This window comes from Rhincodon typus, chromosome 30, assembly GCF_021869965.1.
Source record: "Rhincodon typus isolate 14 chromosome 30, sRhiTyp1.1, whole genome shotgun sequence".
Taxonomy (NCBI): domain Eukaryota; kingdom Metazoa; phylum Chordata; class Chondrichthyes; order Orectolobiformes; family Rhincodontidae; genus Rhincodon; species Rhincodon typus.
In genome coordinates this window covers 25,425,234-25,453,066 of record NC_063361.1, presented here as the reverse complement: position 1 = coordinate 25,453,066, position 27,833 = coordinate 25,425,234, and the positions used below count along the sequence as shown (strand labels likewise).

Here is a 27,833-nt window from a genome sequence, read left to right as displayed (position 1 = left end):
GCAACTTTTTTTAAAAAATGTATAATTCGGGTGGTGTCTTCCTTTTGCATATTGAGGAGTACAAAATGTCGAAATCGCTGATGTTTGTCCAAGAAGAAAGGAAAATCTGTCCTAACAAAACAGAGATGACATCTGCAGTAAACCACTTCAGCGGCAGTGTGCAAATTTATTGCGACACTCATAGCATTCTGGGTTTTCAAATATTATAATTGGGCTACCATTACAAAGCGGTATGTTCTGGAACTAAACTTGTCCAAAAACCAAAGCTATCAATCGGAAGTAGAACTAACGTCGCTAAACAATTGTGGGCGCGGAACATCTAAAGAAAAATTCCAGGAAATTGGACTGGTTTCCAATTGTTACGGAGATTTATGACTGAAACTGAAGTTTTGGAGCATCATGTGACATTGTTAGACGATTTCACAGTTATTGCAGATTATTTATAATCTTCCTAGAATTTCGATTTGTTGTGAAAGCTTGTCGCACTTTGTTTGTTACAATAATAACTGCTACAGTTGCAACTATAATGCAACAAATGTCGTGGGCCCGAACCAATCGGAAGATGTGACTTTCTGACTGTTCAAGGAGAACAGAAAAGTAGCTGAATCAGGAGCGGCCCTTCCAGTTTGCCGGGCTGGCCCTGCCTCTGGTTTCGCCACTATTAGAAGGAAAAGCGCTCACTCACCTTCTTCCGCCCTTAGCCACAGCAGCAGCGGCACAGCCAGCCCGTACTCAGCGCGCTGACGTTACAGACCTCAGGCGGAGCCAGCTCACTGCAAACAGCTGAGTCTCAACCATACTGGCAGTTCTTGTCGAGGTTAGTGAGGACAGTACTGGGGGAAGACCACAATCTGAAGTCTTTCTGCCAAACTATAACGATGGCCTGTCAAATTTCAAGACAAACCCCGCCCCCCACCTCGATACCTTAAAGGGACAGCAAATAGCTTCTTTTCATGATTAAAAATGCCTTTTTTTTTGTTGTTGCACATGAATTGAAACTCAAATAGGGAATGTCTAATTCCACTTTTTCTCTGTAAAGTCTCTACCGAACCATTTTGGAACTTTGCACTTATTCACATTAATTTAATAAAAATAGTATAAAGAATCAAAGAAAGGGTTAGTGAGGACGTTAGCTTCTCTAGCACCCAATCACATTGGCATTCAAGCTTTTGTTATCACTTTTTAATGATTTACACCACCCCACCTTAACCACCATACGTTTTCTCATCAAAATACCTCAATTGCTTGCTGACCTCAGCCCTCATAGCCAACGACTTTGTTGATTTAATGTCTATTTGACCGTGAGATTATTGCCTTTATCCATCCTTGACTGTATATTTTCTAACCTACAGTCACACCCACTCAGTATCAGTACCATCAAACAACAGCTTTGATCTCTTCATGTATCACTCTCCACCCACATCCCATCCACTTTTCCCAGTTTTAATATTATATCCTGTACCTGCACCGGAGGAAAAGAAACCTTGTTCACTTGCAGTAGAATTTGTAACATGCCTCTTAAAAACCTAATTTGCCCAGGCTTCTAGTCAAACATCAGCTTCTGTGGCTCAGTGACAAATTTTGCTTTAAAATACTCCCGAGGGGTACCTTGTGGTTTTTCATTAGGTTAAAGATGCAATACAAGTATAACTTTTTAAACAAGGTGAAACTTTGGGATTGACAATTACAAATAGTTTGGTAGAAATCTTAACATCTATGTCCAGGATTTCATGCTTAGCTTCAGTGGTTTGTAAAAGGTGTGAAGTTGCTTCCAAACTTGGTCATACCATTACATTAGAGGGTATGAGATCACAAGGTGTAGAGCTGGATGACCACAGCAGGCCAAGCAGCATCAGAGAAGTAGGAAAGCTGACGTTTCGGGTCTGGACCCTTCTTCAGAAATGCTGTGGTGTTTTTAGGCAATGGCATGGCTGTACCGTAAGTTATGCTATTCATGAAAATGCTTCTGAAATTCCTGATCCTAAATCCATCCCACTAAAAACATTTTCTATTTCAGTTATTTAATGACAACTGCACCCTTGGACAAGGGAAAGAAAAAAATAGGATAGTGTGTCTATAATGGCTCCGACAATGTATTAACTGATGAAAGATCAAACTCAGTTAAGCTTATATTTTCAATTAGTTGGAATATTCTATTGTAATAGGAAATTCAAACAGACCACACATTATAAAACAGGGATCCTTTATTCCACTTGCATTAGTTTTACAAACATTAACAGAAAGGTTCAAGTCAGAAACTATTTATAAGGGATCCAAGACTGACACTCCAGATCATGCAGATACTGTCAACAGCTAAACTTTTAAATCTTTAACCAGCTGGGTTACCAGAGTTCAGTTAGAGGAGTTTCTGTTGACAATTCCTTGTGACCACGAACCAGATTGTCTTGTTGTCCATACACAAAAAAGAATTTTCCTCACTCAAGGCTTGTCAGTCTCGGAGGTGCTGTCCACGAAGTCTGTCTATGCTCCATCAGCTTTACACCTTCTTGAAATTTTCCTTTGAAGCTCCCAGAGTGCTCAGAGGCTTCAATCTGTTCTATTCACGGCCTTGGGTTTTACCATAACAAAACAGATGAATTGTAGGATCCAGCTTATTGCTGCCGCCCTCTCTCACGACTTTTGTCTAACTTCCTCTTCCAGCCCACACTCAGGAGCATCTGGTTCCCCCTACCCCTAGCCTGCTGTGGACATTGTTTCCAGAAGGGCCACCTTCACAGAAATCCCACTGTACTATCATGGGACAGTTGTGTCCACTATATTCTAAGCAAGTTTTCACCACTGACCAGTCAATTTAATTCTTTGAGGCATGTACTATTTTCCTGTTTAAGTCATTACACAATGTCCTTCTAAATAGATTAGCAGTGTTTCAACAAGCAATTGAAAGATTGCTGTTCTGTTAGTAACCTGTGTTTTTAGCCAGTTACCTGCATAGGTTTTGGGATAACTAATCCCTGGCTATTGTGAATCAGCCCTGGGCTTTCCCCAGCTGTTCCCCTATAAGGAAGAGGTTCATCATCTGCAAATCAATGATGAATGAATATTATCTGCTAATTACTACTTACATCTGTACATAGTCTTTATAAAGTTTTGTTTCTGGAGTAATGATATAGTCATGGGAAGCCCAAAACTAACAGATATCTACTATACAGGAGTTGGTCCCTGCAGAACAAGATCACTTTCCTTATTTTTAAATGATGTTTCCTTACCTTTTCACTTGTTTTATGATCTTTGAACCAGTGTGATTGAGATTGACAACAGGAAATACCTGTTGATTCTCACTCCGCATTGTTCACAACGATTTTAAAAAGAAAATTGTGCAAGGCTATGAAAAGCATGTATTTACATAATGCTTATGACCACCAGACATGCTATTTGAAGTGAACTGTTATAAAGCAGGCAGCAAAGCAGTTAATTTTAATTCAGTAAACTCCCACAAACAGTGATGTGATAATGACCAAATAGTCTGTCTGTGATGTTGAGAGTAAATATTGGTCAGCTTACCAAGAATAATTCACCTGTTCATTTTCAAAATAATGCTGTCTATTACATCAGCTAAGCAGACAGATGGGTCTTTGGTTCAATGCCTCATCCTCATGATGGTGCAACACCCCCCAGGACTGCTCTGGAGTGTCAGCCTCGATTTGTGCTCAAGTCCTGAAATGGAACTTGAACCCTGAACTTCCTGATTCATTTGCAAGTTTGCTATCAGCTGAGTTACAGCCTACACAAGGCTAAAACAGCAAGTGGGACCAGTTGGTAGCTCTTTCAAAGAGCTTGCACAGGCACAATGAGCTGAGTAGTCTAATTCTGTGTGGTAGGATTCTATTTATAAAGAAATGGAGATGTTCAGCTGCCCCATCTGGTAATAACAGGATAGCAATAAGATTAACACTGAAATTCCTATCACAGCACCAACTAAATGCCATGGTGGAAGTTGTTACAACGATTAACACTTGATATTGGAATTCACATTAAAAATTTTGATACAGCAGTTATAAACAAAACCTTTAAAAAAAGATAATTGGTGATTGATCTGGTAGTTAAAATTTACAAACAACCCAAAAACTTATTTTTGATTGGCTTGAGGTCTGCACAAATACCGACAATACCACCAAACAACCATGACTCAATGACAGATTCTCACCGAGTGAAAAGTTGTGGAATAAAACACAGTTTTGGAGATTTCAGTGTACAATCTAACATGACAGTCCAGTGCAGAAGAGTGAGTGCTGCAGTATGAGGAGGGGGTAGCGGAATCAACTTTTGGACAAGATTTTAAAACAAGGCCATGCCTGCACTCTCAAGTGAACCATTTTGAAGCAAATTAAGGAACAGTATCTAGTCTGTTTGCTAACCCTTATCCCTCAACTATCAATAAAACATCATCTGTTTGTAGGATCTTAATTAATCTTGATGTCTCCAACAGCAACAACATCTTAAAACCATTTAATTGGTTGCACAATTACTTATGTTTTGAAGAATGAAATATCCCAAGGTGCCTCATATGCAGTAAAAATACACTTCTATAGTTAACAACTTGAGCACAGTACTTTAATATCATGTTTCTAAGCAAACTGACTGGTTTTACTTGGATGATAGTTCTCTCTCAAACTAGGTTAATTTTCCAATACGATAACAAAAAGGAGCTATTGTTAGAGAAAAGACATTAAATCAAAACTACACCTGCCTGTCCAACAGGCCATCATTTCTCTCATCAACCAAAACTAGTTATTTGTCTCAGTGGGTCCAAGAGATCTTGCTATTCACAAAACTACAATATTTCCAAGCAGTTAAAATTTTTGAATATTGAAGCATTTGAAAGACGAAATAACCATAAAAAGTGAGGTTAGATACCCAATTTTGATACTCTAATATCCCTCAGATACATTCTCCACCTTGTTCACATTTAAATGTCACAGTTGGCTTGGTTTCAATGATTGCTTATACATTGCACTACAGGATATTAGACTGGGAGCAGCTCACTTGTACGAAATGGGAAAAGTGATGGCACAAGGCCAACATACTCCTGCAAAGGTGAAGAGTGGGACCAAAATTCCAGAGAAGTCTGGATATTGAGGATTGTACATGATTGAATAAAGAAAAAAAACGGGATGCTTATGGTAGATACCAAGGGCTTAGAACAGAAACCCTGGAGGTGTATAGAAAGTGCAGGAGGCTACTTAAAAGGAAACTAGGAAAGCAAACAAAGAACATGAAAAATCACTGGTGGGTAAAATAGAGGAAAATCCAAAGTCATAAGTTTATTAGGGATAAGATGATAACTGGGGAAAGTAATGCCCAGAGTGGCAAACCGTGGGTGGAGCAGCAAGGCACAGATGAGGTTTTAAATGAGTACTCTACATCTATATTCACAATAGGGAAGAATTTGTAAGTCATAGAAGTCAGGGAAGAGAATGGTGATATACATGAACAACTTATAATTGAGTGGGAGGATGTATTAGCAGTTTTAGTGGGCTTAAATTCAGAGACATACACAGGCCCAGATGAGATGTATCCGAGGCTGCTGTGGACTACAGAAGACCTGACATTAATTTTCAAATCCTCTCTGGACAATGGGGAAATACCAGAGGATAGGAGGGCAGCTAAATATTCAAGGTACGTAAAGTCGCGATAGTCCCAGAGGACCATAGGACTGATCGCATTAGAAAGAGATGACTGATGGTGGTTTAACCAGAGGGTCATCACACCTCAGGTGGGGTTCAGAAGGAAGACCTTAATGGTATCCTCAGCTAGCACTGGAATTGAGCCCGTACTGCTGGCATTGCAAATCAGCTGTCTCTGATGGGAATCATTGAGCCCAATTGGACCGAGAGCCGGTAGTTGATGCAGAGTGATGCCAACAGTGCAGGTTCACTTGAAATGAAAACATAATTATCATTCAAGAAGGGTAGTAGGGATAAACCAGGGAACAACACACCAGTAAACCTGACATTAGTGGTAGAAAAACTTTTGGATGAATTGAGGAACGGAATTAATCTCCACTTGGATAGCACGGATTAATCAAGATACGTGTGGTCTTGACGGGGAGATTATGTCTGACAGATGTGATCGAGTTTTTTTTTGACGTGATGACAAGATGTGGATGAGGGAAGTACAATCAATGCAGTCTAGAGACTTTGGTAAGGGTTTTAACAAGGTCTCAAATGGAAAACTGCTCAAGGTATTAACAGCGAATGGGTTTCTAAGCAATTTGGCACATCAGATCCAAAACTGGCTTGATGGCAGAAGCGAGAGAGTGATACTAAAAGGTTTTTGTGATTTGAAGCCTGTATGTCATGGCGCAACACAGGGTTCTCAGGGTCCTGTGTCCCCTGTTGTTTTTAGTTAACGTTAATGATTTAGTAGACATGAATATAGGAGGTTTGATCAGCTTCGCAAATGCCACAGACATGTGGTTACGGTAGATAGCGAAGAGGAAACATGTTGATCAGATAGTCAGAATAATAACAAATGGAATTTACCCTGAAAAGTGTTAGGTGATGCATTTTTGGATGAATGACAAGAAAGGGAGTATATGACGAATGGTAGAACCTTAGGAAGTACATAGGCTGAGTTCATAGATCATTGAAGACAACAGGACAGGTGGATAAGATGGTGAAGGCAACACATGGGACACTTGTCAACATTAGTCAAGGCATTGAATACAAGGGCAGGGAGGTTATGAGGGAGCTGTACAAGACATTAGTTAGGCCATAGTTGGAGTACGGTGTGAAGTTCTGGTTGCCAAGCTGTAGGAAGGATGTGATTGCTACAGAGATGGTTCAGAGGAGCTTCACCAGGATGTTGCCTGGACCAGATGATTTCAGCTTTGAAGAGACCAGATATGCTGGGGATATTTTTCTTAGAGAAGGCGGAGGGTGGAATCTGACAGAAGTATACAAAATTGAGGGGCATAGATAGGGAAGATAGGAAGAAACCTTTCCCTTGATAAAGAGATCAGTAACCTGGAGGTGAGGATTTAAAGTAAAGTAAAAGGCAGGTAGTTTAAAAGGGATTTAAGAAATAATTTATTTTTTATAGGGAGGGTGGTGAGTATCTGGAACTGATTGCTTGAAAGGGTGGCAGAGGTATGAACTATCACAATATTTAGATGATCATTTGAAGTGCCACAGCATACAAGGCCACGGGCCAAGTGCTTGCAAAATAGGACTACAGCAGAGATGTGCTTGATGGCCAGTATGTAAAGCTCTAAGACTCTATTGTATTTTGTGAAAAATCTTTGTTTGAATGTGTTTCTAATTAGTACATCAGCTTTTCAGTTTTCTTTTAGGGATTGAAGATGAATTGTCAGGACACTGCTGTAAGCAATCCTGGAGTAAAATCAGGGTTTGGGAGAAAAAAATAGCATTAAAAATTACTTGAACCATTTTCCTTACAATTAGAAAAAATTGGACAGGAGAGAGAACAGCTGCTTGACTGACAGCTAGCATTCATCAAATTGGTAACAGAGTCAATTTTATTTTCCAATTGCTGATTGTGTTCCAGGAATATGGACATGGCAGAGCAGTTGTTGCAGGCAGAAAATCATGTGATCACTCTAGGAACATGTCTAACCAGAGGTAACTACCCAAAATGTCAAACCTATATCAATAAAAGGAAAGTTTCTGTTACACATTTTGCTGTGATCGAAGCCTCGTTAACCTAGTGTGTGTTGAGGAGAGAAGCTTTCAAACAAAGAGGTAGTTAATAAATAAATAAATTTACTGGGTAAAACCTATTAACAGACATACATTCTATCCAATTTAAATGAACTTTTAGATTGTAAACGTTTATTTATGTTATTACAATAGTTCTTTTGTAACAAAATTGATGAAAGCACAGTAAAAATGAACTGAAATGATGGCATTATGAACTTAGTGAAGATGAACCATAAATCATCACCGTTAATTCTTTACTGTTTTATGGTGTACATTGCATAAGCACAATGAAAAACAAATACAACAGAAGTCAGGTGTCCAATTAAAAATATTGCTTTTGCTTGGTATTACTAAAATTGGATAAAGAGAATAAATTGTTCCTTTTTCTCCCAAATAAAACACAATTAGATCATTTCAAGTTAGTAATAAGTGGGGTAAATTGAAATTCATTGAAGGTGTAATTATCCTCTACTTTCTTCATATTCAGGGGTCTTTCACATTATTAAAAGTACTTTCACAATTGCAAGCCCAAATGAAATATGCAGTATACTTGTCACTTTAAGTTCACACAGGAATGCATCAGTCAAGGTCCTCCCACTGTTATAACCTTGCACTTAGCTATTGTATCTGGTTTATTTTTGACCAGTTGGTTTCACGTTCTCTGACATTAAGGGCAGTGAAATTAGGGAAAACTGAATATGTGCATTTAAGTAAATTATGAAGTTGAGTTCAACTTATCTGTATGTCAACTTACTGAATAATATCTTATAAGAAAACAATTGGAGCATGAACCATTGTTTACACCCATTTGGGACATTGTATGGTAATATACTGGGGTCAACTTACTTGTATACCTTCCATGAACGACGACTGGACAAATCACAATCATGTGTTTGGACTTGCTCCATGACACCTTAGAAATAGTGGCTATTCAAAGTCACACCAAAGCCAATTACTTTCTCAGCTAATATCAGAAGGCCTTTCAGCAATGGTTGCCGGTACCATTAGGAGCTTCATCTTATTTTTCATACCTTAGACCACAAACAATAAGCTTAAAATCAGCAGAGAGTGTGGTTCAAGTCTTCTCAGATTAGTTTTATGGAATCTTATTCTTAAATCAAATTTTATAGCATCTTTCATTGAGATTAAGTAGTTCCACAATCCTTATTGGCTCGGGAGAAATCAATTTTGTTTCTTAGAATTTGAATCATACACCCCTACCTGACCCCAGCTTCCAGCACGTACATCTCAGAACAACACTCACTGATCATAAAGTGACTAAAATATAAAAGCTTAAAAAAATCAAGAAGTGATCGTGGATTATTCAGGATATTATACTTTGAAAAAGACAACGAATACAGAGGTAGGTAATTGCACCTTCCATGTCACTTAAATATTGCTAACTCCATCCATCTCCTTGGCAACAGTCTAAAACTGAACCACACGATTTGTAACTTTGGTGCTCTATTTGACCCAAGATGATCTTCCTACCACACATTCAACCACAAAGTATTCATTTTCACCTCAGTAACATAATCTGTCTTCAAACTTGCCTCAGCTTATCCACTGCGGAATGCCTCATCCACACCTGTTATTTCTGTGCTTGTTTATTCCAATACATCGCTGGTCAGGCCCCATGTTATGTCTTCCATAAAACTCTCCTTTAGAACTCTATTGCCATGACCTAATTTGCATCATGCCCTCCTTACCCATCTCTGCTGTGCTTGCAATTTAGCACTGGCTTCCAACCAAGCAAAACCTCAACTTTAAGATTTGCAGCCTTGTTTCCAAATCTCTGGCCTTGTCCCTTCACTTTGTAGTCTCTTTCAGCCCCATTAGCCCTTTGGATCTCTGCAGACTACAAATTCTGGGCTGTACCCGATGCTAATTGTACCAACACCAGTGGCTGCGTTAACTTTGCAATTACCTTTGCATATCTCCTCTAAGTTTTTCTTCAATATCTGTGAAGCATTTAAGGATACTTACTACATAAAATGCACTACATAAATGCAAAAGGATGTTGTTATTCTTCACACAGGCAAGAGCTATTTGAAATCAACACCAAGTTAAGAGGAAGACTGCCTCTACTTCTGCTACTGAAATAGTCATGCTTCAAATACTCCTCAGTTGCTGACCAAACCTAAACTGCAATGTTTGGTAAACATATAATATTCATTTACTGTCTGACAAAGCCAATCACTCTTTCATGTTTCTCAAATATTAGGTTCAATTTGGTCAAATGCCCCAGTTAGAGCTTACTGTGATTTTTTATTTGGCAAAAAGTAAAGGTAAGTGCTTCTTTGGGAGTTCAGTGACTAAGCTGCTGTACTCCATTTTTTTTTATATTAAATGCTGTTTATCATATGTAACTAAAACCCTGCTTTCCTGGGTAAAACAATTACCTTACAGCCCCCAAAAAAAATTTGGAATCAGGATGTAAGCAACAGAAGTGTGTAGAGGTCGAAAAGCCAAGCCCTCATCATACAAGTCCTCCTAGGCCCTTCTGATAGTGGAGAAATAACAGTACATGTTCCAAGTATTGGCATGTGGAATAATCTTGATTATTAGGAGAAAAATGTTGTATTCATGAAAACAGTATGGACATCAATAGCAAGGCAAGAAGTTATTGTAAATCTCTAGTGGCTTGTAACATGATGGTGAACTTTCTTGAACTGCTGCAGTTTGTATGGAGAAGATACTATCATGATACTATTGGATTAGGGGCTCCAGGATTTTAATCCCATAGCAAATGAAGAAAGTGTGATAATATGTGGGGCTTGGACTGGATAACCAATCAAGATTGGAGAATTTTTAACAATATGCGAGAGTTGCCTAATTAACAAAGATTTGCATTATAATGCTGAATCACACAATGACTGGCTTGAACAAGCAAGAGATCGAAACCTGACTGCATCATAAATCCACCCTAGGTACAAATATACAAATTAGAGGCAGGAGTAGGCTATTCGGTCCCTTGACCCTGTTCCACTATTCAATAAGATCATGGCTGATCTGACTGTGGACTCAAATCCGCATTCTCACATACTCCTAATGACCTTTGACTCCCTTGCTCGCCAAGAATCTACCTACAGCAATCAAAAAGTTATGGCACAGAAATAAACAGAGTTAAATCAGACAACTCTTTCAAGGCTAGAAATTATAACATTTGAATTGCTAAGGGATCTTCAAAAGAGTCATTGATCTGGGACAGTAAATATTAAATTCATTAACAATTTTCCCTACACTATGCCAATAATGCATCAAAATTCCAATTTCAGAGGTGCAGTACTGCACTTCATAGAGTCACTTCATAGACTAGCAATGTTGAAAGCTTCTGTAAGACACTACTGAATTATGTGATTATTGATTGATACCTTTCAGCCGAGTGGAGACTGTAAGCTAATGTAGAACTCATAGCTTGGAAGAGATGCTTCCACATCTACAGCAGATTCATACCCTGATATACACAAGTCCATTGTGCCATTTACTCTAACACAAAGGGAAAAATGTGCTCTTTAATACTGGCCAACATTACAGAAAAGTGCACAAGACTGCTTCCAAATCAGTTCATGCATTAAAAACATGCTTCAGAAATTAATTCATCATAATGTCGCTCTTAAAGTTGGGTTAAGTGCTTTTAGGATGAATGTTCTATTAATGGCAAAGATAAACCAACAACAGCTAAAGTAGGGGAGATGCAATATGAAGTATTAGTTTCAGAAATAATCAAATACTGGAAGCATTCCTCTCAGAATTTAGAGGGATAGAAATTAAATTTCTCCTGTTTGCATTACAATGAGACAAAAAGTCTATTGGATGCAGGAGCCCTGAAGAAGAAACAATTTTTTCTCCAATATACGTACAGGTCAACAAACATATTGGAACTAGCAAAAATTGTTTGGCAGTAGCAATACACCGACCTTTTGTTAGGATACACTAAAGATAACCAAATGCTCTAACTATAAAAGAAAATGTTACATCTCAGTAGACCTGGGCATATAAACAAAAAGCAAATAAGCAATGGGCATAAGCTGTTAGAATACTTTATATTTTTATGGGAAAGTACATTGGATAATTTAAAATGTAAACATCTGCATTGCTTCCTGTCTCCCGTTTTTGTTTGTGGTTATTAGGCTGAACATGACATTCCTAAAGAAGGGATTATAGCAATCAGAGTGGGCACCCCTTTAAGAGAATGAACACCGTTTCAATTTCTGTACATTGTCTAGTGGTTGTTCAAAAAAATGATTTAAAAAATTCCCTTTGTCCATTTACTAGAGGGGTGGTCCCTTTGAAAGATTTCTGCTGCATCAAGGAATAAGTTTTGTTCAACCTATGTCCCAGTACTGCTAGGATCAAGTATAGTCACAGTAACACCCAACACCGCATAAATAAATTTCTAATACAACCCTCTACTGCACCAATTAATAGCCAATACAGCTTATTAAGGCATCTCAGAAACAAGCCTGGCTATTTTTCCTCATTGCAATTTATATCTATTGTAAGCCAAAATGCTTTAAATTCTTTTTCACACAGTCAGAAGGGAGGTTATCAAGATATTGGCAAATCACGACAGAGATTGAAGACAAATCTTCAATGTAGCCACAAGGGCAATTAAACTAATTCAAGAGGTATTTTCTTCCTGGTAGCCCTGTGTGTAGAACATTGCCCTTACATGATCCAAATAGTAGCTGCTGTGCAGAGTCTCTCTTCTGATACTTGGATAAGAAATTTAAAAATTTATAAGTTAAGAGTCCTAAGGTAACTGGTTGTGTAATAAATCTTGGCAACGAGGCAGTTTTGCACATGTTGACACACACAAACTAGTCAGCTTAAGAGTGCCTTGATTATGTTCAGTACAAATCTTGATAGCTATATCACACCAAACACATGCACTTCTTATACATAACCTAAACTATGTAACAAGCCTCCTCTAAAACTGTCCTGATTGTATAAGAGGCCAAATGTGTTTTCCATTTTTTTTTTTTTTTTTTTTAAAATGTTCAATTCAGAGTGATCTTGGAAACCACCAATGCAAGCAAATGGTTCCGGGATATAAAAATATACATCATAAACTATCCCTCCTAAATGTCTCAATGTGAACATGTCACAAATACTTAAGATGAGTTTAAACTTGTCTTAAAGAGTAAAATCAATGTCATTGTGGCTTGCCTGTGCCAATTTATGACCCAGTGTTCAACTGAAGTTGCCAAACAAAAAACAAAATCGATTTCCAACAAAATACAACTATCCTAGCAAATGATTAAAGTAGTAGAACCCATACATAACTGAAGTAGCTCTGACTGACTTGGTAAAGGCAGTGTTTAAATTGGGTTTTAATTGTCAATTTGACTTGTGAAACAGAACAGACTAAAATACAAATTAGAACTGTACTCAGTTATCTACCAAAAAAAGTAACTGAAACTCAAAGGGTAAATAAAAAAAATCAAGCAAATAGCAACTTGCATTTTGTACAACAGAAAACCATAATCCACAGTTTCCAAAACTGCAGCCTTATTCCAAGCAAACAAGACATTTAAAAACATTTGCGTTGCTTCAACATGCACAAAAATATTAGCTTCACAAGGATTATTAACATTTCACATTATGAATGATTTGGAAATGAAGCAACTTATGGAATGAAACCATAAGAAACAATAATTTCTATGAGGTGGGGATTGTCAATCATGTCGGTTGATGAGGAAGCCATTGATTGTCAATTGGCCTGCGCAGAAGTTCCTCCACATGTCTGGCAACATCCATTGTATCATCTAGGTCAAAATCCCCTTCAGGATCAAGCATACTGTCTGGGCTAATTAAAAAATGAAATATTATTAGAAATTCGTTGAATTCATCAACAGGATAATGAAACAAGTCTCACCTCTGAAAAAAACAGTAATTGATATTGTACTTTCTGACTGCATCTTTGCAAATGCAATCTGCTCAAAAAGACCATTCCATTGTTCTGTACATCCAGTATCAAAAAAATGTCAACATACATTAATACAGTGCTTTTTAAAGGTAGAAAAGCATCCCAAGATGTTTTACAGTAGTGTAATCAAAGTGATTAAGTCAAACAAAGATAATAGGATGGGTTAAAAAATGTTTCATTCGAGATGTAGTATCGTAAGAGGGTCATAAAGGGAGAGAGAGAGAGAACTGGAGAGTTTCAGAAATCATGTTTTTGAAGGTCTGGAACATGGTTTCAGCAGCAAATAAATTGAAGTGGGGTGGAGAAGGGCAATGTTGTAAAGGTAGCCTGTTTGACAGGCCAGGGTGAATTTGGCTCAGGATCAAAAATAAGCCACCATGGTTGTGAATATTGATCAAGCTCGTGACAGTGGCTAAAGATGGAGATGGAATGAAGATCAAGTGGAAATAGAGTCATGACAGTAGACATTAGAGACTCATGGCTAGACATAGCTCAAAGAAAGCATGACAGAAGGGAGGAAAAATGAAAAAGACTTGAGGATTAAGCAAGGAGTAGCCGTGGGGATAGTTTGGCTTGTTTGAAGCACAGTAAAAGATAGATCAACTGGACCATAGAAGGAAAAGATCTGTTCATAGGAAAACGTCTTGCTCTATTGAGGGAAATAATTGTACTAAAAAGCCACAAACAAAATAACTAACAACTGACAGGAATGCTTACTTTTGAGAATAGAGGGGATACTGAGGTGGCGGACAAACAGCAGGTGATGCTGCTTGCTCCATATAGGTACTGCTCGATGACGTAGCATCAGATGATGCTGTAGCAAATCTGTAAACAGAAACAGTTCAATTCTCAGCAGCAATAGCAGCTTCTTTTTTTAAAAAAAAATTGTACACAAGATAACGGATTTCTGAAGAAGGGTCCCGACCCGAAACGTCAACCTTCCTGCTCCTCTGATGCTGCCTGGCCTGCTGTGTTCCTCCAACTCTATGCGGTGTTATCTCTGACTCCAGCATCTGCAGTTCTTGCTAAGTCTAAAACATAACTGCCGAAATTCCAATACAAATTCAACAATATAATTCCACACAACCTAATGGCATAGCATCTTAAATTCTGATATCCTACTTATCAAGAGCAGAGATACTGAAGAGTCATAGAGATGTACAGCATGGAAACAGACCCTTTGGTTCAACTCGTCCATGCCGACCAGATATCCTAGATTAATCTAGTCCCATTTGCCAGCATTTGGTTCATATCCCTCTAAACCCTTTCTACTCATTTATCCACCCAGAAGCCTTTTAAATGTTGTAATCATACCAGCCTCCACTTCCTCTGGCAACTCATTCCATACACACACCATCCTCTGCGTGAAAAAGTTGCTCCTTAGGTCCCTTTTAAATATTTTCCCTCTCACCTTAAACCTCTGCCCTCTAGTTTTGGGCTTTTCTACCCTGGGGAAAAGACTGTATTTATCCTATCCATGCCTTTCACGATTTTATATACCTCTATAAGGTCACCCCTCAGCCTCCGACACTCCAGGGAAAATAGCCCCAGCCTATTCAGCCTCTCCCTTTAGCTCAAACCCTCCAACCCCAGCAACATCCTTGTAAATTTTTTCTGAACCCTTTCAAGTTTCACAATACCCTTCCTATTGCAGGGAGACTAAAACGGAACACAGTATTGCAAAAGTTGCCTAACCGGTGTCCTGTACAGCTGTAACATGACCTCCCAACTCCTGTACTCAATGCACTGACCAATAAAAGTAAGCATACCAAATGCCGTCTTCGTGCTACAATGTCAAGGTTCCTTAATTAGGGATGTACTGGGAAGATCATAGCAAAGATCCCACATTACAATCAAAATTACTCTCTCCATAGACATTTTTGTGTTAATAAATGTATGCTGATATTATGATCCCTGTATTATATTTTTCTACTTTATCTGTTTTCTACATTTTTCTATTCTCCTTTTGTGAAAATCAGTGTCAAATTATCAGCTAAATTACTAAGTGGAATGAACATGGTATCACGATGAGTGGCAGGACGATCTCCAAAATGGCCACGGATTTTCTCTTGTCACTATCTCATTAAATGATAGGGAAAACAAAATCATTTTGTTTCCTTTCCTTATTAGCCTTACCATGCATTATAAGCTCTCTTGACACACAAGTACACAATTATAAGTAGGATGAAGTAGAAAACTAACTAAATCAAAGTATTACAGAAATTAAAAGATTAATACAGCAAGTTGCAATCACAAGACATGACTTTCTGATGCAGATTTACTAAGTAATCCATGACTAGTTTGCTTTTTGCCTACTTCACCAGTAAAAATATACTTGAACAGAAACAATTTCAAATTAATAATTGATGCAGAGGAACCTGTCTGAATCCACCATTATCCAAGAAAATTTGTATATTATTAGAGAATAAAATTAAAACAAGTTTCATTAAAACAATTTTCAATAAAATGTCACTACAAAATACTTACTCCGGAACTACCTGTTTGATCTGTGGTTTCACATACCCATCTACTGCTTTTGCTAGTTGGGAATAAAAAGAAAATTAACTTTATTACATCATTCATTCATATATACCGTAACACAGATTTTAATAATTTCTAGAATTAAGACAGCTGAAATAAATCTTTGTTGCAGAATGAAGATGCACTGATGATTCACCTTTAATGTAAACTGATTGCTGGATTTGAAAAGTAATTGTTCCAAAGTGCACAACGAAAGACTTTGTGAAGTATTTTCATTTTGCATCAACTATGTTATTTGATGAGCATCTTTTTCCTTTATAGGTTCACGTATCACAAGGTTAAGAAGCAGGCAGATGATCTGCTCATCAGCCTCAACTGATGAAACTTGGTAAACAGTTGCTCATGAGTAATCAAACAGGATACAGAACGATTCATCTTACTTTCTCTCCCGCCCCAGCCCCCATGTGAAGTTGCCTGTGTAGCCCTGACAAATATTGGAACAGGTTCAAGCCTCCATAAGGGTGTTATTATACGAACATAGTTATCATGCACAGCCTTCTGCTCGGTCAGTAATATAACATAGGTACCATATCAAAGTAGTAAACTCTATTCTACAATATTTATATGGATTTGGTAGATGAATTGGACTTATTTATTTATGGCTAAAACAGGACAGTTCTTGTGAAAAAAAGAATGCATGTACTGCTAAACTAAATAATATTCAAAATAAGCGAAATGCTCAGGTGCCATTCTGTATTTTGAATTCAAGCCATTTACATTTGATAAAAAAAAATTATTTATGTAACTTCAATCAATTTTGCAGAAGCTTTTCATGACCATTAAAACAAATGACACTTACATAATGGTGGTGTATAGTATTTGGAAAACACATCATCTTTGGGTCTGTCAGGATACAAGTACAGCAAATGATTGAGATCGCTGATACGATCTGCCAGTGATCGAATTGAAAAATCTTTGGTTGTGTATGGCATGAGATTCCAAACCATTCTTTCGCCTAGAAAATATATAACAGTTTTATTATTAGCTTGAACAGCTGATTTATGTTTTAGCAGAAAATCAGAAGTATTTTTGTAAAAAGTACAAGCAATGTAATTTATAAATAATATATTTATACAACACGGACCATACTGAAACAAATTTATGCCATTTAAATGTTTCAGAGTTAAATACAGATAGTTTTGTGAAAGCTGTAGTAATCATAGATCTTCCAATGGCACCATACTATGGTAATAATCAAAGATTATAACATGTTAGGCATTTTCCCCCTTAAACACAGAATCTTTGTACAATTACGTATGCAAGAGTCATTAAGGAATTTTCTTAACCACTGATACTGTGACAGGTACCACAGTCAGAAATAAGAAGTAGATGCCTTCTTATGGCCACACCTGCTTTGTTGGGATTATCTGCTCCCCAAGCTATTGTAATCCCTCCAATTTCAGAGTCACTGAATCGCAGCAGGAAGGTTCCATTTGGCTTGGAAAGCAGCATGTCCTGTGCCTGCTGCTTGTTTACAAAGCCCAAAATTGCCCTGCATTAAGCACAGATATGCATTCAAATTACTACAGTTTATATACATTTGGAATAAAATATGATTTATGTCACAAAAAATAGTATTCAAACACTTTTCAGCTCATCTTGCTGATAACATTGATTCCTACAGTAACATGGCACCCTCTGAAACTTTGCCCAATTTACCTATTCTTCATCTATATTCAGGTAGAAAATACTTGGAAGCACTTCATTCTCAAGCCATAGTGCCACATGGATCCTGTGCAGGGATCATACATGGTGATTTGGAAAAGGTTGATTTAGCCACCTCCAAAGATTGAGACTATTACAGAGTCACTTTCTCTCCTGACTTATTAACTAATTCAGCAGATATTGGAGAATGAATTGGAGAAGTTAGGGCTGCAAAGGAAGCTACACATTGTCCTGAACAAGCGATCCTATAGATGGGCTCCTTTCTAATGACTGTAGTGGCAGGCTTGCAGTCATCTGATAAAAATAAGTTTTTAAAATCTCATTACAATAAATTGGCTTGTACTACTTCAAATTGTTGGCTCAGTACTTAAATGCAGTTACATGTATATGTGACAGGAACAACATTTATAATGGTGAGTTTTGTAGACAATGAAACCAGAATACATTACCCATCATTCCAATGAGGTTTTAGATGCTTTTTTGTCAGCTCCATGACTCCATCAAACCATTGCCAGAATGTGAAATTTCGACCTGGTAAACTTTCCTTTAAGAAAGGAAAATTTGAAATACCACATATACTTATATGACAAAATAAATGAAGCTTCAGAAGTAGTTATTACTAAGATATTTTTAGCATGATCTTATTCACCTGTTCATTATGTTTATTCCTTCACCTTCAGAAATGAGTAGTGGGCAATTTTCAGCAGTTTAATGGCATCAGCAAAATAAAATCTAAACATAAAGGGCCAATTTAATTTATTTTAAACCAGTCTCAAATTTACCAGATATTCTCAAGAGCCATTCAACATACAGTTAAGATTACTTTCAACAAAGTAATGCAGGTACTGAATCTTCTCCACAATTCTTTTGTTACAGGCAGTAAGAACTATGGAAAAATAATGTATTCCAAATGTCAATATTTCACACAGCCATCAACACTATTTGAGATAGTAGGAACTATTAACAGTGTCCACATTCTGGATATTGAAAACCAATCAAGTACTTCTAAAGTGTCACAACTTTTGCTGTTGTGCTTATATTTTCCACAATCAGCAATTTGATAACGGCAAGATGGATTGCTTTCGTGATGTTGATTGAGAGATAAATGTTGGCCATCACCATGAAATCACATGGGCAAAAAGTATATAACCCCGAACTGAAATAAGGCATGGTGAAAGTCAAGCATGGCAAAAAGAAATTGCCAGCATTTACTGACCATAGGTCAAAGAGAAGAGTGGATATGTGACATTGTGAAAAGGAGGCGTTTTAATTTACCACTTATGTGGTTGTTGCACTCAAATATTTTAGCTAACCAAGAGTCCACAACACACGAAGTTCCAATAAATACCCTCAATTTCTCAGCAGACCATGCAGGATGGTACTGCAATTTTTCTGACAGTTTTCCACTCGCTTAAAACGCTGAGTACAAATGCTGCTGAGATACATCTGTCTATTACATTTTGGTATAACTACAGTTGATAGGCCCATATCAGCGCTGGCTTCTGATTGTCAACTTTTCTGGAGCTGTATGTTAGTTTTGGCAAGTCTGTCACAGTTGTAAGCAAACAAAAAGATTGTACAATAGCTTATCCCCAGTTGGATGCTCAAATAGTATCTTACCCTGTTAAACTGGGACCAGGAGATGGTCATATTACTGTAATCATCTGCATGTATGGCTGAACTACTGAATGCTTTCTGAGCCAAGAAAACAAGATTTTCTTCTGACAATCCTCTGTTACTTTGAACCTCTGCTTTGAACTTCATGTTGAGAGCTTCACATAATTGTGGCCAGAGTACTTTGTCAGGAACTACAAATGGTACCCGACCCTGAAATTGAAAACACAGAAGTAGTGTGAACATAAAAATATTTCAAATCAATTTAATTTTTTTCATTATTACCCAATAAATCCTCAAACGCTTCAAAGATGGAGCAGTAAATAACCAATTTATATACGTATCCAAACATTACGTATAATAGGAAATTCAAGCAGCTCCCGGTGCAGTATGCTGACTGAGGGTCAGCTCAGGCAAACAGGTTACAACAAAAGCATTACTAATGACACTGTAGTAAGCCAGTGAAGGGCATTTTTCAATACAAGCTGTAACTCCTCAGTTTTATCATTGCTGTATCCCCCACAGGATGTACCTAACTACCAGGTCAAAATTACTAATATTTTACTACAATTGTGTCCAAGTCCAACAGGTGAAACGAAGATTCAAACTTACAACCCTCAATCACTCATGCACTCTGACGTCAAAGTTGATAAGATGATAAATCTTGACATAATTTGTGTTTCTTTACGGGGAGACATTTTTAAATTCAAAAATATTGGAGCAAAAATATGAAAACACTATAAATGTTTCAGCAAAAAATTATTAAGCCACTTATTGATAAAAAGAGGGAGAAGCACCTTTGCTGTTAAACCATTCTAGTTACAAGCATTGAAAAATAATTAAGTGGAAGGCAGTTTCAGAGCCATGGGTGTCACAAACTAGGATATAGCTTTCAAAATTGGTACATTGTCTTATACAATATTTTACCTAGTTCAGTGACGTGGTAGCTCATATGATAGCTTCAGCCAGCAGGAAACTTGACATACTTACTAAAATAACAAAAGATGTTCAAAACAAAAATTCTCATATTGGTCTTCAATAGATTCAGAAGTTCAATCTGTGAGCGTTTTTTATAAATGAAACGTACTGCATGCACAGTATTTCGAAGCGAACCCTTAATGCTGAATTTTACAAAAGCATAAATACCATTAATTTTATGCTGATAGGTGTTGGACATCAATCGAGAACTCACCTATGGCTGTCATACGGGAGCAGGCTGAAAATGCCTATGCTTGTTGGTTTGGAGATGCATGTACATCTGTAAATAAAACCTTGTAAGCATCTCTAGTGTTCTACCTTTTAACACCTGGCTACCCATATTCTGACAAATACTGTCCATATTTTTTAATTTGCAGGGGTTTGGCTTATACATATTCTTACTGCAGCCTTGTTCAAACTGTCTGAAATGCTATTTAAATCACAAGCTTTCATTCAGATTAAAATTTCATTTTGAACACTAAATGAATGACTTGTAACTTACTGGCTCGGCAAATGCATTATCCCAAAGTACAGTAGCAGTGGCATTATTGTCTTGGCTGCCATGAACGATCACTACCACTGGAAGTGATAAAGTCTGTAAGACAGAAAATAATTAGGTAGAAATTACATGTATTCAATGACAAATAATAAATTACACTTTCAAACCTCTTAATTGTGCATACAACATACCTTAACCTGAAAAACTAATTCATTTCCACCAACACTGAACTGTGATTCAAAAAGAATTGTGAATTTCTCTTCTGTGACTGATTCTGCTCCCCGCCGATCAGAACGCTTGATTCGTTTAAGAGACTACAAGAAAGCAAAGTTTAATCAAATTTTAAAGAATCAATGTGTGTGTGTTTTTAGGGTTAGCAAAAATTTTAGTAGAATAAACAAATTTATTTGTAAAAAATTCAAATCTAAGCTTGTACAATAAATATTCTTTTGCATAACTCAGCACATTTGGTAGAGAGTTCTATTTTCCAATGAACAAAAAAATGCTTTATGATCAGAACAACCTCAATACAAAAACAGCAGCAAAAATGCTCATTAGACAGTTATATGCATTTCTGATCTCTCTTGAAAAGGAGCATGTTATGAAAGCTCCTGTAACACCAGAGCCTTACAGTAAAGCCAATTTGCACATTTGAACTGGGCAGCAAGTACTACAAGGGGAGATAAGCAGCAATACTAATAGTCAGATCAATCCTGTCCTCACCATAAGATCACACAAGCCTACTTCTAACACGTCAACACATTGGGAATTGGGAGTGGAAAACTGCCAATTTTTTCTTTCCCTAACGTAAAATTACTGAGACATGCTCAGTGGTTGCCTGAATAAGACACACACTGTCCAAGGATCAACGCTGAAGCTCCTGCTGATGACTTAGTGTGCACTGTGCAATGCATTAACCGACTAAGCTGTGTGAGGAGCAGCACCAAAAGCATCTTGAAACTTTTATTGTAAATATCGCTAGCTAAAGAACCTTTTGCATATAGGAGAAAATTACAATTTGATTAATAAAATATGTTGTTTCTTAAATACAGAAATGCAGTTTAACTAGAAATATTCTTAGAACATGTGATTACTGAATTTCCCAGGTTATTGATTAGTCTATATTATACATGTTTATTTTCGTCAAATAGTTAATGTTACCAGGTGGTGATCATGGAACATATTCCAAAAGCACAAAACGCAGTCATAACACTTACTAGCACAAATCCAAATTCTCTATCCACTTAAGTGAATGCAAACTTTTTGTCATAACTTTCATTCCATGTCTTCCAACAAGATTCAACTTTCAAAAACATTTCTCCCAGCAATTTTCTCCCTTAAATCTGCCAACTGGCTTTTCAGCCATACTTCTTCCCATTTAAACCCTCTTCAAACAAAAGTGAAACCAGCATGTTGGCAACTGTGCAACCGAGATGTCTAATAACACAAGAACACCAGTAGGCCAATCAGCCCATTTTGCCTACTTGACTATTCTGGATCATGGCTGATCATCTCTTCAAAGCTACGTGTCCACACTATATTCATTTCTCTTAACATCATTAGCCTCCAGAAATCTACTGATTTCTGTCCTGAACTTGCTCAATGATTCAGCTTCCAAAGTCCTAAAGGGTAGGGAACTCCAAAGATTCACCAACCTTTATCCTAAGATTTGGTCCCTTCTCTATCCAAAACAGTTGTCCTGTAAGAATTTTGAAAGTTCCAAGAAGAACACGTCTTATTCTTCAAAATTCTAGAGAATACTAACGCTATTTCTCTAATCATGTAGAGAATCTGCCATCCCAGGGATTAATTTGGTGAACGTCCCACTGCACTCCCTATACAGCAGTGGACAAGGAGGCTAAACTATACAAAATACACTAGGTGAGGTCTTACTAAGGCTCTATACAAATGCAGCCAGAGATCTTTGCTTCTGTACTCAAATTCCCTTGAAATGAACGCCAACGTACCATGTGCCTTCCCAACTGCTTGCTGAGCCTGCATCTTAACTTTTAGTGACTCATGGAAAAAGACAGCCAGGTTCCAGAGGACACCCTTGCACCCTAACTTCTCTCACTAAAGTATTCTGCCTTTGTGTTTTTTCCACATATGTGAATAACTTTACATTCATTTACCACATTATATTCCATTTGTCATGTTCACGTAGTGTGTCCAAGTCCTCTTGAAGCCTTTTTTCACCCACATAAGCTGCGTCCCCACCCACTTTGGTGGTATTAGCAAATATGCAAATATTAAAATTGGTCCCAACATCCATATCATGAGCAGTTGTGAACTCAGTACTGACTACTGCAGTACCTCATCAGTAACTGCCTGCCAACCCAAAAAAAAATGACATTTATTCCCACTCTCTGCTTTCTGTCTATTAACTAAATCTCAACCCATGCTAGTCTATTCACCCCAGCTTCAAAACACTAGTTTTACTTAACCTCCTGTGTGGGACCTTATCAAAAGCCTTCTGAAAATCCAAATATACCACACTCAAAGATTCTCCTTTGTTTATACCACAAGTACAGACCTCAAAATTTGTTTGTCAAATATGATTTTCCTTCCATGTTGAAACTACCCAATGTTACCATTCTCTTCAAAGTGTTCAGTAGTCACTTCCTTCATTGTAGTATCTAACGTCAAGCTAACAGCTTTGTACTTCTCTGCCACCCTTACTTCTCCCTTCTTAAATAGTGAGGTTATATTTGCCACTTTCCAGTCAGCAGAAACATTTCCAGATGCTATACAATTATGAAAGAGAACCATCAATATTATCTTGACCGCTACTTCCTTCAAAACTCTGGGAGAAAAGTTCTGTGCAGGAAATATATCAATTCTCAATCCAACAAATTTACACATTTCCCTTGGGCATCTAGTACATCTGGGAGATTTTCTTTATCTTCCTCTGTGAAAACAGATGCAAAGTAACTGTTTAGTTTCTCTGCCAATGGGCCACATTTATCCTTGCTAATCCTTTCCTTTCACATATTGATGGCAGCTTTTATGCTCTGTTTTTATGTCATCTTGTTACCTTCCCTTTTTTAATCAGTTTCTTGGTCCTCCTTTGCTGGATCCTAAATTGCTCCCCATCCTCCGCTTAACCACTATATCTCGATTTCGTATAAAGCGACTTTGTTTGATCTATGCAACCTTTAACTTCTCTCATTAATCATGAATGATTCCCCTTTGCTTGTGTCTTAGAGAAATGTATATCTGTTGCCTACCTTGCATTATCCAAAAAAAAAATTAGCCATTGCCTGTCTACTGTCAAACCTTTAAGTGCATTCTCCCAGTCCACATAATCCAACTTGTCCCTCTTATGCCCCTAGAGTCATTTGATCAGATTTAAGACCCTAGTTTTTAAGTCAGGACCCCAAGACATGTAATTAGGAATGCCTTTTGAGCAAAAACATGGCACATAACCAATGTGTGGTTGTGCTGTGCTCGGGGAGAGACCTAATAGTGTAATGCAGTTAAGTAGCTCCCAACCCCTATTGTCTAAAAGCACTGTAAAGGGAGCTACATTATATGTACTGAATGCTTTTGCTTACCATGTTTCTAAAGTTGGCACTTAAGGTTCCTGTTGCTTGATGGTACTCCATAACACAACAGTTGTTTAAAATTTCACCACTGCTGTCACTGCCAGAGACATAAATGGGTTAAAAATACTTTTCAAATTGCTATAACTAGAAAAAAAATGCAGGACATCAGTGTTATGTTGCACTGCACAGTACTGCCTTTTATGATACCAAGCAGACATAATTATACAGCCAGCCTGGATCATTGAGAGGTTAAAAAAGGGACAAAATGCTCTATGTAAGAATGTTGCTAAATTGTCTGTGATTGTTGACAACATTACATCAATAAGAAAATGGCATATGTTAGTAGTTGTCTTACTTTCTAGTATTCTCATTTTTCAGAAGGGCTTTGGCCTGTTGTTCACTGATGATTGTTGCTTTCACTTGGGGTGGGTTCATATGTACATTAAGCTTTCCTCCTACTAATAAGCGTACTGTAGCTGCAAATTTGGTTTGCGTCTTCAAAACCTGAGGGGGTTGCTTCTCAATTATAAAGGTGCTGTATACAATAAAAAATGTAAAACTAAATTTAGTACAACCTGACTTAGTCATATACCATATTTAAGTACATTACAATTATATAATCATCTATAAGTTAAATGATATAAAATAGCTTATCACTTTAAATAGCACAGATTCCTAAAAATTCTTATTACAAAAACAATTACTGACAATATCTACTTTGAAATAGACTTCTTTCAACATGTTTGAGATGACTGCTCAATTTTAATTTACCTTATGGGTGAAGTTTCTTTTGCTTATAAGTATATTTCTGGAGCGTTTACAATGAATTGTTACATGCAACTCTATAAAAGTTGCTGACCTTGTGACTAGTGCAGATATTACATCTGTAATTGTTGCATTGAGTTCTGTTAGTAACTCCTCCACTGGACCTGGGATAGGTAGCTGTTGCCTTTGGTGTTCAGCTCGCCTGATCTGCTGACGGTTCTGCCATATTGTCTCTGCTAACTTCTCACACCTACAAGTGTAAAGAAATTTCACAATGAACAGTACTGTACAATAATATTTTTTAAATGATCCACTGTTCAACAATTCTAGAATCAGCAAAGGAGCGTATAATAACATTTCATTGTACTTATTAGTTTTACTAACTTAATTTTTGACATTCAACAAGTGGCTTTGATTGTTTAACATACAGTACAGTCATCACCAACATCCTAATACTAAGAAGATTGTAAAACACCCACTTCCAATTACAGCTTGCATACTTTTCCATTTTTGAATACCCTGCAAATCATCATTCCAGGATATTAGTAGTACTGATTCAAAAATTAATTGTATAGCACAAGGAGGTTTGACTTATAAGGATATAACTATGACTGCTTTGTATTAGGCAGATATTCAACTTCTGCTAGAACAACAGCTGAGACAGGTTGCTTAAGCATCCTGGGTCATATCATCATGTTTCTCAACAAGCACTTGCACAGAGGATGCTAAAGATCACATTTCAGCACTGGATGAATGGTTGGTATTATTATAGTTGGGGACGGCCGGGGGGAGCAGATTGCTAATGGTTTTGTAGATTGCACTGGAAATGTCATACCTAAGCCAAAGTTCATGAAGGTAGTAGGTACACGGTAATCCGAAATGGTAGGAATAGTTGACACTGCACTGCAGATGTCCTCCAGGACTGTGGGATTCAAACTCATTTTTAAGAGTGATGAGACCTTGCAGAGAGCAGTCTACAAAAATTTCATGGAACGGCATAGCAAATGACTGTGCAGACAGTGAGAGGAAAATTTAATCATGTAGTTGTCAAGGAGACATGCTGGAGCAATAGATATGTTTCTGCTGTTTTTTGTTTCTGCAACATAACAACATACCCATTCAGCCCTCAAACTTGCCCCGCTAATTAACAAGTTCATGACAATTTTGTTCCAGGTCTCAACTCTTCTTTCATGCCAGCATATCACAGCTCCTGAACATCTCAATATTTCACAAAAACCTACCCCCTTTTTAAAATACTTTCAGTAATGTAGCCTCCACAACTTTCTTTGGGGTAGAGCATTCTGGATATTCACTATCCTCAGGGAGAAAGTCCTTTACATCTCAGTTTTAAATGAGTGGGTTTGAGATTCCCCCAAGTAGAAGCATCTTCCCAACATTTACCTTGTGAAACCCACTTGAAGTCTTGCATGTTTAAACAAGATCCCTCTTTGATCTTCTAAACTCTAAAGGCCTAACCTGTTTAATGGTTCTTGATAAGCCAACATTTTCATCTCACAGCTCAGCCTTGTGAATCTCTTTTGAACAGCCTCCAATGCCAGTACTTCCTTTCTTGAATATGGGAACCAAAACTGCACCCAATACTCCAGCTGTGGCCACACCTTCACCCTGTACAATTGTAACACACCTTCCCTGTTGTTTAAAACACCAAATCCCTAGCAACAAAGGCCAAAATTCAAACTGTCTTCTTAACTGCTTGCTCAATCTACATGCTAACATTTTACATTTCATGCACAAGAACACCCAAATATTCTGTGCTGCACTTTTTTGGGACTCTATCTCTATATAAACAATAGTCTACCTTTCAATCCTTCCTACCAAAGTGCATGACCTGATACTTTCCTATATTAAACTCAATCTGCCAAGTTTTTGACCCCTCACTCAACCCATCTATATCCCCACACAGGATCATTTTGTCATCATTGCAGCATACCCATTCATCGTTTTTGTCGTCAGCAAACTTGGATGTCTCCCCTCCAAGTTGTCAATATTGACAGCAAACAATTGAGGCCCTAGAAATGATCCTCGTGGCACTTCACCCATTATATCTTTCCAACCTGAAAAAGACCCATTAATCACGACTGTCTTCTGTGCATTAATTAATTCTTATTTCATGCTATTACCCACAATACTGTGGTCTCCTATCTTGCGCAATAACCTTTTATGTGGCATCCTATGAAATGTCTTCTGGAAATCCAAATACACAGTCTACCACCTACCCTTTATCAACTTGACTTGTTATATCCTCAAAGAACTGTACCAAAGTTGTCAAACAAGATCTCCCTTTAAAACCACACAAATCTGTTTTAATGTGTTACGCTTTACTAAATGTCCTGCTATTTCTTACTTAATAACAAACTCGTGTATTTTTCAAATGACAATTGTTAGGCTAACTGGCCTACACTTTCCTGCTTTCTGTTTCTGTCTTCCTATTTGAACAGGTACATCATATACAGTGCTTTGTCAATCTGCTGGAATCCTCCCGGAACATCCTAAGTTCTGGGATATTTTGACCAATGTGCCCACTCTCGCGGCAGCCACTTTCTTTAAAACCCTTGGATGGCAACTGTTCCAAAATCTTTCCTTCCATTAGCAGT

The 27,833-nt window shown here is 37.5% G+C and overlaps 2 protein-coding genes and 1 long non-coding RNA gene across 7 annotated transcripts in view; 1 reads left to right on the top strand and 2 right to left on the bottom strand.

Annotated features, from left to right (window-relative positions):
• The window catches only part of ghdc (GH3 domain containing), a 33,439-nt gene extending 32,643 nt beyond the window's left edge, over nt 1–796 (bottom strand). The window contains exon 1 of one of the 2 annotated variants that reach the window (XM_020529372.2): nt 686–796. The gene's annotated coding sequence lies outside the window, so the exon portion shown is untranslated. The remainder of the gene's footprint in view (nt 1–685) is intronic. The other variant, XM_048614455.1, reaches the window with a different exon arrangement.
• LOC125486560 lies at nt 217–16,950 on the top strand. The gene is made up of 3 exons (XR_007265199.1): nt 217–817; nt 7,528–7,601; nt 16,414–16,950. It is a non-coding gene; the product is annotated as an uncharacterized LOC125486560 (long non-coding RNA).
• Nucleotides 12,635–27,833, bottom strand: part of stat5a (signal transducer and activator of transcription 5a) — a 115,765-nt gene continuing 100,566 nt past the window's right edge. For all 4 annotated transcript variants that reach the window (XM_048614450.1, XM_048614454.1, XM_048614453.1 and 1 more), the window contains 12 exons: nt 25,313–25,468; nt 24,809–24,988; nt 24,463–24,550; nt 21,100–21,222; nt 20,912–21,004; nt 19,438–19,644; nt 18,267–18,361; nt 17,502–17,644; nt 16,952–17,107; nt 16,099–16,150; nt 14,329–14,436; nt 12,635–13,491 (listed from right to left, as the gene is read on the bottom strand). In XM_048614450.1, coding sequence (XP_048470407.1) covers nt 13,365–13,491; nt 14,329–14,436; nt 16,099–16,150; nt 16,952–17,107; nt 17,502–17,644; nt 18,267–18,361; nt 19,438–19,644; nt 20,912–21,004; nt 21,100–21,222; nt 24,463–24,550; nt 24,809–24,988; nt 25,313–25,468 — 1,528 coding nt within the window. In that variant the 3' untranslated portion in view covers nt 12,635–13,364. The remainder of the gene's footprint in view (nt 13,492–14,328; nt 14,437–16,098; nt 16,151–16,951; nt 17,108–17,501; nt 17,645–18,266; nt 18,362–19,437; nt 19,645–20,911; nt 21,005–21,099; nt 21,223–24,462; nt 24,551–24,808; nt 24,989–25,312; nt 25,469–27,833) is intronic.